Here is an 11,787-nt window from a genome sequence, read left to right on the forward strand (position 1 = left end):
GAAACACACTTAACTGAAATAGAGCACAAGAAATTAAAGAAGAGATTGGATAGGACATGTAACAGCAGCGTCATATAATTCAAAAGCTAGAGGAGTAGCTATATTAATCAGTAAAAATGTACCAATTAAAATAGAAGAGGAAATAATAGATCCAGCAGGGAGATATGTAATGATAAAATGTCAGATATATTCGGAGTTTTGGAATTTACTCAATGTATATTCACCTAATGAAGAAGATCAAAAATTTATGCAAGATATTTTTTTGGAAGATAGCAGACACGCAAGGGAACATACTAATAGGAGGGGATTTCAACCTTAATTTGGATTCAAACATGGATAAAACTGGGAAAAAAATTAACAGAAAGAACAAAGTAACCAAATTTATAATTAAATCGATGGAAGAAATGCAACTTTTGGATATATGGAGGAAACAACACCCAAAGGAAAAGGAATATTCATATTATTCGGGTAGACATAAAACATACTCAAGAATAGACTTATTCCTGTTATCAGCTTGCATGCAAGACAGAGTAAGAAAAACAGAATACAAAGCTAGAATATTATCCGACCACTCACCCCTGATATTGACAATAGAGCTAGAGGACATCCCTCCAAGAATGTATAGATGGAGATTAAACTCCATGCTACTTAAAAGGCAGGATTTTAGAGAATTCATTGAAAGACAAATTAAAATGTACTTTGAAATAAATACAGAATCAGTGAAAGATAAGTTTATACTATGGGACGCAATGAAAGCGTTCATCAGAGGGCAAATAATAAGTTATGTAACCAAGATGAAGAAGGACTACAATCAGGAAACAGAGCAGTTGGAAAGGGAAATAGTAAATATAGAAAAAGAATTAGCAATGAAGGAAGACACAACTAAAAGAAGAGAATTGGCAGATAAAAAAATAAAATATGAAACACTACAAACATAAGGTGGAGAAGAATATAATGAAGACAAAACAGAAATATTATGAACTAGGAGAAAAAACGCACAAAATTCTAGCATGGCAGCTTAAGACAGATCAAACTAAGAGAATGGTATTGGCATCAAGGAAAAAAGACAAACAAATCACATATAATCCAACGGAGATTAATGAAAACTTCAGAGAATTCTACGAACAATTATACCAAACTGAAATCGAAGGGAAAGAAGACAAAATAGATGAATTTTTAACTAAAATTGAACTACCGAAATTACAAATAGAGGAACAAAATTAATTAACAGAACCATTTGAAATAGTAGAAATACAAGAGATAATAAAAAAACTACCCAATAATAAAACACCAGGAGAGGATGGATTCCCAATAGAATTCTATAAAACATTTAAAGATTTATTAATTCCTCCCCTCCTGGAAGTAATCAACCAGATTGATAAAACACAAAGCTTACCAGATTCATGCAAAACAGCAATAATTACAATAATACCAAAGACAGGGAAAGATCCACTCGCACCAGCGTCATATAGACCAATATCATTACTTAACACAGATTATAAGATAATAGCTAAACTATTAGCAAACAGATTAGCCGATTATGTACCAAAAATAGTAAATCTAGACCAAACTGGATTTATTAAAAAAAGACGAACAACAGACAATATTTGTAAATTTATTAACTTAATTCACGCAGTAGAAGGAAATAAAGCTCCAACAGTAGCGGTTGCTTTAGAGGCAGAGAAGGCCTTTGACAGAGTAGAATGGAATTAGCTATTCAAAGTACTACAAAAATTCAGTTTACCAGAGAAATATATTAATTGGATTAAAGCATTATATAAGGGGCCACTGGCAAAAGTGACAGTAAATGGATATATATCAAAACAATTTAACTTAAGCAGATCAACAAGGCAGGGATGCCCACTATCACCCTTATTGTTCGCGTTAGCCATAGAACCACTAGCAGAACTGATAAGAACAGAAAATAAAATAAAAGGGATAAAAATGAAAGACAAGGAATATAAAATCACTTTATTTGCAGATGACGATATAGTATACTTAACAGAACCAGAAATATCAATAAAAGAATTACGTAAGAAATTGAAGGAATGTGGAGAAGTGTCAGGATACAAGATTAACGCAAATAAAAGTGAAGCAATGCCAATGAATAATGCGGATTTCTCAAAATTTAAGAAAGAATCACCATTCAGATGGCAAATGCAAGCAATACGATACCTAGGTATACAAATAAATAAAAACCTCAGACATCTATATAAACTCAATTATTATCCACTAAGGAAAAAATTACAGGACGACTTAGAGCATTGGAAAGACTTACCACTAACACTGATAGGAAGGATAAACTGTATTAAAATGAACATTTTCCCAAGGATACAATACCTATTTCAAGCATTGCCAATACACTTGACGGAGAAATTCTTCAAGGAGTTAAAGAAAATAATAAGGAAATTTTTATGGAGAGGGGGGAAACCGAGGATAGCACTAGATAAATTAACAGAATGGTATAAACAAATTATTATAGAGCCGCACAATTAAGATACCTATCAGATTTTTATTAAACAAAGGAAAAGCCAGATTGGACTAGATTAGAACTAGATAAAATAGGGGAGAAGATACCCGAACATATATTATATAAATGGGATGAAAAATTGGTACAACGTAGGAATTCTCCAGTATTACATCATCTGCTCAATATTTGGAAGAAGATTCATGTAGAAAGGAATAAAACAAATTACCAACTACCAAAACTAATACTGACGCAAAATCAGCTAATCCCTTTTACAATAGATAACCTTTCCTTTAGAGAATGGGAGAAAAAAGGGATCAAAAGAATAGAAAATTGCTTTTCAGGAAATAGATTCTTATCCTTTGAACAAATGAAGTATAAATATAATATAACTCACGATACAGTGTTGGCATACTACCAACTGAAATCATACTTGAAGGATAAATTGGGAAGAAGTCTGAGGTTACCAGAGGGAAGTAATTTTGAATATGTGATTACAGACACAGTGATAATCAAAAACTTTATAACAAACATTAATATTAAACTACAAGAAAAGGAGAATGAGGAAACAAATGGTAAAACTAAACAAAAATGGGAACAAGATCTAAACATAAAGATAAAGAAGGAAACATGGGAGAAGTTATGCTCAGGAACTATGAGAAATACAATAAATACGAGGTTACGTATGATACAATATAACTGGATACACAGGCTATATATTACACCTCAAAAGTTAAATAAATGGGACCCAACAGTATCTGACAGATGTTTTCGTTGCAAAAAGGAAATGGGAACAATTCATGCAATCTGGACATGTGAGAAAGTGAAAAGATTTTGGGACGATCTAAACCAGATATTAAATAAAATCACAAAAAGCAATATACCAAAAAACCCAGAGATCTTCCTCCTAAGTAACGTAAAAAACAAAGAATTTGGACTTGATTTGGATGGTGCGCAAAAAAGATTTGTTAGGATAGCCCTAGATGTAGCAAAAAAATGTATTATGTCAGCCTGGAAATGAGAAGATAACTTGAGAATACAACAATGGTATATAGAAATGAATAAATGTATTCCATTAGAAAAAATAACATAATTTAAGAAATAATATTACAATATTTGAACAAATATGGGAGCCATACATGAAACACAATAGAGAAAACCTACCGGGGACATCTACCACTTAAAATGACAGAAGGAGAAGGGAATGAAAAGAATTGACTCAGTGGAATTTCTTGTTTATTTTTATTGAGTGACAACATTGTTTGGCGGGTTAAATGTATCTTAGATTCTGAACTTTAAATGAATGGGAGGGTGGGATGGGAAGAGGGGGGTGGAGAAAACGACACTGTATATATTTGAAAAGGAAATGTATGTATCTTGATCAATGTGGTTTATAGTGTGAAAAATAAAAAATTTAAAAAAAAAATTAACCACATTCTCATCTGCGATATCTCACATCCAGGTGCACATTGACCAGAATAATCTTCATTGAAGCAACTCCTACCTGACAAAATGATCAATGTTCTTCTCAAATCCTATATAGTCTTGCTCCTCCCAACCTCTACAACCTGCAAAGACATTGCATTTCCAAACTCTGGCTTATGACCATTGTCAGAGAAAATTGCCCTGCTTTGCGTTAATCTTGCAGAGTCACCATGATCCTGAATTCTCTCAGCTTCTTTCATCCTTTAAGATATTCTTCGCTCACATTTCCTGCAGACAATACCCTTACCTCGAATGTGCAATACAGAGGGAGGCTGTTGCTATTCGCTTGATGTCGTGGTAAGAAAGCATTCCACTGTGGCATCTCCCACCATACAGTGACAATTGTTTCCCCCCCCCCCCCACTTTTACATACCCACTTCCCCTCTATGAAAGAACCTCTGTGGTCAATTCTGAGGTTCGTGAGGTTATGATTTTCCTCCTGCAACTCAATGTAAGGAACAGCACAAGGATCAATGCATTTTGCTCCAATCTTTTATATAATAAAATACACCTATTATCAATAAGAATAGGGAGGTAAATCGGAGGCAATCGATTAAACATTTGGCATTGAGGGACAATAGATAGATAGAGCATCCACTGACAAAAGTGGGCCAACTGGTCAGGTGAGCAATTGAAATGACCCACCTTTGTGAGAATAATTAGTAATGGGGCAGTAGGAAAAAGTACTAATAAAAGAGGCAATAAATAAAGCAGGGGATAGGCAAAGCAGCTATTGCTAGAAGATTGGGGCATTAGGGGGAGCTTCTGGTAGAATTAAGGGCATTAGGAGGGCTACTGATAGAACAGGACATTGGAAGGGGCTATAGGTCGGGGTTGGGCATTAGGAGGTCTACGAGTGGGACGTGGGGCATTAGGAGAGGCGACTGGAAGGGCACAGGACATTAGGCATTGGGTATTGGAGGGGGCCACTGGTGGGATGTGGGCTTTAGGATGGGCTACAAGTAAGGTTTGGGGCATGAGGAGGGACTACTAGTGGGACATGGGGCATGAGGAGGGGCTATAGAAAGGATATGAAGCATATGGGACGACATGGGGCATTGGCAGGGATGACTGGTCGGGAATGGGACATTGGGAGAGCTATGGGACGGGGTACAGGTCGGAGGAACAGAGTGAAGGGAGAGATGAGATCGTTCACCTGCGTTGTAGAAGCGGTCCAGGGTGGTAGTCTCGTTCAGCAGCAGCCTGCCGAAGGGCACGGTCTCCAAATCGGCGTGGGCATCCTCACACGCCTCCCGGAGGCACCGAAGGGACAGGCTGCCCTCAGACTGCGGGCTCGCCGTCTCGCTGACCACAAACACCGCTCTCACAGCCCTGCTCCGGCCCTTGGGAGCCGGTACAGCGCTGCGGCTGATGTCGATAGCAAGCGGGTCCTGCCAGTAGCTGCCGGCGGACACGGAGGGTGGCCGGCCGTCCGGGCTCGCACCCACTTCGGCACTGCCCCGGCGGCTGGAGCCCCGCTGCTCACCGTTCATCCCTGCCCAAACTTCGGCACCTCTCCGAGCGCTCGGGCTCCTCGCTTTGCGGGGCGCGGCTCTTGCACCGCCTCCCGACCCGGGAGGGGAAGGCAGCTGGCCACTCGCCCGCCACCGAGCATGAAGCCCGGCACCAGTTCCCCCTCAGCCTCCTACCCACGCTCCCTGCACCCAGACACGCAAACCTCTTCGCCCACTCCCCTATCCTCACACCTTCTTTCTCCCCCCTCCCCCCGCCTTTCACATTCTCCACCCACCCACACCTTTCCATCATCTACTCCCATGATCTCACACCACTCATTCCCCCACTTCATTCCCCCCTCCCCTTCACGACACACACCCCATCCACGTCATTCACCACGCTCCCCTCTGCACACCCTCTCCTCCATATGTCGGATCGCCATCGGATCCACCCAGCGACCTGCAAAACCACTAACCACTCTCTTCACGTACATTCGCCAAGCCACCTAATGCCCCAAACCACCCCTTCACCCATAAAACCCCACTCTCATCCACTTTGCTCACTTCTCCACAATAGTCCTTCACTCTATGTCCCTAAAAGCCCAGCACCAACCCACGCATTCACACATCTCCATCAACCAAACCATTTCCCCAGCCACTCAGCTGAAACCCATCCCCTCAGGAGCACACCCCTTCATCCATTCACTGAGCTTGTGCACATCCCTGAGTTCTTTCCTCAGCCTGGTGCTCAAGAAAATTGAATCAGCTCTCTCAAGCCTGTCCTTGCTGGCCTCTTCTGGGCCAGTTCCTCAATACTTTGATCTTTCAACCTCCACCTTAAACCCCTGATTATGATTTACAATCTCAATAAAGAGGCCTGACCTGAAACTTTGACTGTCCAATTCTCTCTATGGTTGCTGCCTGACCTGTTGAGGAGTCTTTCCAGCCTCTTTGCTTCCTTGTGCATTCTGATTTTTCATTCCTGTGGTCTGTTGCATCGAGGTTCTGAGCTGAGAAAATTCTGTTTGCAGAATAACTCTCCTCCCAACCAGGTAAACTCAAAACTTGAAAACTTTGCCTCCGTAGAATTTAATGGGAGATTCTGTTATGCCGCAGGAGACCTGATGTCAGACTCTCCTTGCCAGGCAGTGGCTGAAAGTGGATAGGTATAAAGATTCTGGGCAGGACTGCCTATCCAGGTCTTTGAAAATCATGGCCCCTGTGGTAAACTTAAAACCCCCACCTGGAGTCCAAATCTCTTCATGTATTAGGTATTTATTCAGCATAATTAAACTCACATTGGCGGTCTGGTGGAAGAAACTTCCCAAACTCAGTACCACACCAAGTTCTTAAATCTTTAGCTGTAGAAATAATGAAAGGCGATTAAATACAAATTTGAATGGACACTAATGTGCAGATTATCTCCATTTTTTGGGGTGTGAACAAAGGGTCCAAAGCATAATATATTTACAATGAGAATACATCTTTCATGACAAGACCAATCACCTTTGGTTTTTTCAACCAAAAATAGGCTTTATTCATAATAAATGATTTATAAACAGAAAATGGTTCAATGTATCCATACATTTCCATCACTGTACATTGTTACATTCATTGATATTTACACCATTACCACAAATGTGGCATCTTGTCACTTCTCCGCGCCCCTCCCCCCGCCAGTGTTTGAGGGGATTTCCCTCAAACTCAAACCCTCCATGCTTGCTAATGGAATGACTCGAGACTATGGTCCTTCCCAAGTTGGCAGCATTCCAGCACCAACATCTCCAAGTGCTGAAAGACCCAACGATTTTCAGGCAGACCAAACGGCATCCTTCACTAAACTGATGATCTTCCAGCAGTTCTAGCTGTTTGACTCTGTGTGCATCCCTGAAATCAGCCCATAAATCAGAGAGTCCTCTAAATAGACTTTATTTACATATGTACATCATTGCACAAATAGACTGGAGCCACCAAACAATTACTATACACAAACACACAAGACAATTATCCAGTTATATTAAAATATTGCCATCCTTGTCAAGGATGACGTACACATCCCACGGTGTCCAGTTCTCCCAAAACTCCTCCATGGGTCCCGTGGACAGTGCGTGCTCCTTTTCCAAAGACACCCGGGCGCGAATGTACCCCCAGAAGATGTCCAGCACTTCATTGCTGGGGAAGCCCCGAGCTGCTCGCTTCCATAAGCCATGGATGGACAGTTTGGCTAGGCCCAGGAGCAAGGCGATCAGGACATCTCCCCTCTCTCCTGCCCCCTTCCTCACTGGGTGGCCAAAGATAAAGAGGGTCGGGTTAAAATGCAACCAGAATGAGAGGAGTAGCCTCTTCAGAAAGGCAAAGAGGGGCTACAACCTCACACATCCAATGTACATGTGGTACATGATCTCCTCCTGCCCACAAAAATAGCACGCAGCTGGGAGATTCGTGTACTGACTCAAAGGTTTGTTCCAGGGCACTGCCTGATGTAATAGCCTCCATACCAGGTCTCCAATGTACAAGGGGTGAATCCCTGCATAGAGTGACCACATCTGGGGACACTACTGACTGGCAGGTGGTAACACCAGGCACCATGGCGTGTCTGAGCGGTGCACCAGGGCAAGGAAGTGGAAGGTATGGATCAGCAACCTGTACAAGAACTTCCTCCCCGTCTCCTGGAATGGCACAGTGGGTGTCGAGGAGAGGTTCAAGTTGTACGGGGTAGAATCCCAGGTGAGATGCCGGAGCCTGGGTCCAATGATCAACTCCGGGCTCACAGCTGGGACACCACTCCCCATTGGTGGTGGGGGGGGGGGGGTCGTCTAGGCCAGAGGCAACCATGTTCCAGCTTTTCAGTAAGTCCCGGTAATAACTGGGCATCCTCTGCAGAGCAGTACAGCTGACTCTCGTTGGAGGTACCCATGTGCCCTGGTGAAGTCTGCAGCTCTGTCGGAGAAAGTACATGGCCAGCACGTGTCACCTGGAAGGCTGCTCAGCAGACAGGAATCTCTGCAGTGTCCTAAGGTGGAGGCCGCCAGCTGTGTACTCACACACACAAGCGACTGTCCACCCTCTGCAATGGGCAGACTCAGAACCACCACAGAGACCCAGTGTTTCCTATTGCCCCAGAAGAAGTCCACCAACTTCCGCTGAATGTTCATGGCAAAGGCAGCAGGTGGGACCAAGGTGGCCAACCAGTACCATAACATGCAGGCCACCAGCTGATTGATGATCACCACCCTGCCTTGGTTGGAAAGCACCCCAAGGAGGCCAGACCAGCATCCAAGCCGGGAAGCGATTTTCACTTCCAGATCCTGCCAGTTCGCCAGTCTGGTCTCCCCAGTTGGACTCAGATGGACTCCCAAGTAGAGGAGATCTGTGGTGCTCCACGTGAATGGCAGCATCTCCTCTGGCCGGGAGTCAACCTGCCACTGACCCACCAAAAGATGTGAACATTTAGCCCAATTGATCCTGGCAGAGGATGCAGCAGAGAAGACCTGCTGGCGCTCCCGCATCATCCGCAGGTCAATGGTACCTGCTGGCCAGAGGCATTGCCACAAGCAGGACCACCAGCTACACCCCCTGAGGGAACAGGCAGGTGGAAGGGGAGAATGCTACAGTTTGGAAGGTTGTCCTCCTAGCCCTGCGGTCTAGAGGCCTTCCTGTCTCTCGCTGGCAAGAGGTCCTCCCTGAGGCACTCCACTCGATCACATCACTCTTCTGTACTGCTGTGGCGGCCTGCAATTGCAGAGATCAGGCCGGCACATCGCACGGCAGCAGACACGAACAGAGATTGCTAAAGCATCTCCCAGGACAACAAACCAGCAGGGGTAGAAGCTGGGGCAGCATCAGACCAACAGCCCTAAAATGGTGATGGTCAAGCTGCCCAGCTAACTCAGCAGAAACGGGGTGGGGAAGAAGGGCCTTCATATACATGGATGTTCCCGCCCGCTTTTGTTATTCATATGGATGACTCGGTCGATCAGCAAAAACGGCGGGAACTTGAACAGTATAAAAGCAGCCTTTCCGGCCCTAATAAAGAAGTGAGCTTAACCTGCCACACTGAGTGTGTGTGTTTCTTTGTAGCGATCGGCTGCACTGCCAATGCCACCCCACATGAATGAATGTTTTTCTTTCTTAGGAAGTCCGCAACAGGGACCATGCTGCCGGCCTGTCTGACATCCCCAGGGCCAGTCGTACTCTGGAAATATGTGAGGAGTCATAAATAACGCACTGATCAAAAGAATCCATTTCCTCCATGCCAACACCCAATACACCTGTGTGACGTACCCTGAAGGGCACGAAGACATGGTCTCTGTAGGATCTGGTGCCCTCAGGGGCTCCGGAAACCATTGCTGATCGCCCCTGACCCTTTTCACCTCTCACCATCCTCAAAGCAACATGTTACCCTCGCCCCAACAAATGGAATGCCAGACTCATCGTCGTGCACCCACCAAACCAACGCCGACATCTGCATACAGGCACCCCAGACTAAACAGGACCCCATCACTGCGCCACAGTCATAGCCGGTACTCCAACAGTCGCATCGGCAAATCAGACCACCCGAAAGACTTAACGTGATTATATCTAATGCACCACCCCTCCAGACTCTTTTTAAAAACAAGGGGTGAATGTGGTAAACCACTAGCTGTATATTTATCTGTCGGGAAACACCCATTGGCCGACTGGACTTGTGGCTCCACCCACAGACTCCTGAATAAAGGTAACTGTTCCACAGCCCCCTCCCCAGTTCAGGACAGTCGACCAGCAACGGACGAGATTCCATTATACTGTGAATAAAAGCCTGTCAGTTTTGCATAACTTCCAAGTCTTTTGGAGTTATTGAGGTTGCATCATACTGCCTCTTTAAATACTTGAGATACTGCAAATTGACTTCATATTAAGTGGGAGAATCTTTCCCTTCATCACATCCTGTTGCTCTGGAGCAGAGAATTAATTCAACATCCTCCCAGCACAGATTTAATAGCCATCAGCTTCTCAGTGTACTCACTCACTCTCCAAGGTAATCTCTGCCTCCCTCTCTCATGAAAATCAAAAAAAAGCTCACAAGTTATCACAACTATTGCAATATTTTTAAACCTGGAGTGCAAATAATTTACACACAAGAGTTAAATAGTTGAAAACAACAGCTTAAAAGATAATTATACAAACATTGAGAAGTCGTTTTAAACTTTAAGACTTTAATGGAAAGAAATGGTTGCACAAACTTTCAAACGTGCCCACATGAACAAAAGCACAAAACCTTCTTACACCCTAACATATGATCTATGAGAGAACTCAAGATTATTTGGCTATCATTCCAGGAAATGTGCTTTAAGTAACAATAAAGGCCTGTATGCGTGTTGTTTCTTGAAAATGAATTAAATTAGGAACTGGCACCAGACCAAGAAGTATAAGGAGTGCCAAGTGCGCAACCTGGGCGAAGAAGCAGGCCAACTCTGATCCCCCACATGCTCCCTGTATGAATATGCAGTGGGAGTTACATAGGAAGTGAAGCTGGCAGCAACCCCCCCCCACCCCAAGGGATGAAAGCCCCCCCCCCCCCCACCCACCACCACTGAGAATTAAATCAGAAGCAAGGAAAGGCTGATCTTGGGAACAGAAAGGGGAATGTCAATGAAAAGGCACAGAATGGACCCCACAGATCACGAGCCTCTTATAACAACGGAACGAAAGATCTGTTGCCCCAAACTGACAGCATCCTAGTCCAAGGATGAAGCCTCGATGGCAAGATGATGATGGGGAAGAGGAAGTAAAATATGAAAAGGAGAGAAAAGAGCAGAAAACACTCAGTTGGTAATCTGTGAGCAAAGCAACTAGATTATCATACACCACCTCTGGGAAACCAGGAATAGTGTACCACCCATTGTACCCCAGCTCCAGGGGATTAGAATCAATGTGGCACCTATTGTATCCCAGCTTCAGGCGACCCAGAAAATGTGTTACACCTGTTGTATCCTAGCTCCAAATGACCAGTATGAACCCAAGCTCCTGGGAACCAAGAACAGTGTTACACCTGTTGAACCACAGTTCCAAGAGACCAGAAACTGCTGTACCCATTGTACCCCAGAACTAGGGGTCCAGGAACAGTGTATGACCCACTGTACCCAGCGTTGGAACACCAGGAACAGTGTTGCACCCATTGTACCCCGTCTGGGAGACCAGGAACAGCAGAGCATCTGTTGTATCCCTGCTCAGGGAGACCAGGAAGGGTGTTGCATCCATTGTACCCAGCTTTAGGAGACAGGTTCAGTGTAGCTCCCATTTTACCCAGCTCCAGAGACCAGGAGTATAAACTCCAAGTAGAAATATTTGGCCATAACAACAATGGGAAAATTCTGATCTCTGCACAAGCTTCATTGGAGC

The 11,787-nt window shown here is 43.9% G+C and overlaps 1 protein-coding gene across 3 annotated transcripts in view; it reads right to left on the minus strand.

Annotated features, from left to right (window-relative positions):
- Positions 1 to 5,587, minus strand: part of LOC138741584 (mitogen-activated protein kinase kinase kinase 5) — a 202,778-nt gene extending 197,191 nt beyond the window's left edge. For all 3 annotated transcript variants that reach the window (XM_069895866.1, XM_069895865.1, XM_069895867.1), the window contains exon 1: positions 5,109 to 5,587. In XM_069895866.1, the coding sequence (XP_069751967.1) occupies positions 5,109 to 5,445 (337 nt within the window). In that variant the 5' untranslated portion in view covers positions 5,446 to 5,587. The remainder of the gene's footprint in view (positions 1 to 5,108) is intronic.
- Positions 5,588 to 11,787: the final 6,200 nt, after the last annotated feature.

Source organism: Narcine bancroftii, chromosome 8 (assembly GCF_036971445.1).
Source record: "Narcine bancroftii isolate sNarBan1 chromosome 8, sNarBan1.hap1, whole genome shotgun sequence".
Classification (NCBI taxonomy): Eukaryota; Metazoa; Chordata; class Chondrichthyes; order Torpediniformes; family Narcinidae; genus Narcine; species Narcine bancroftii.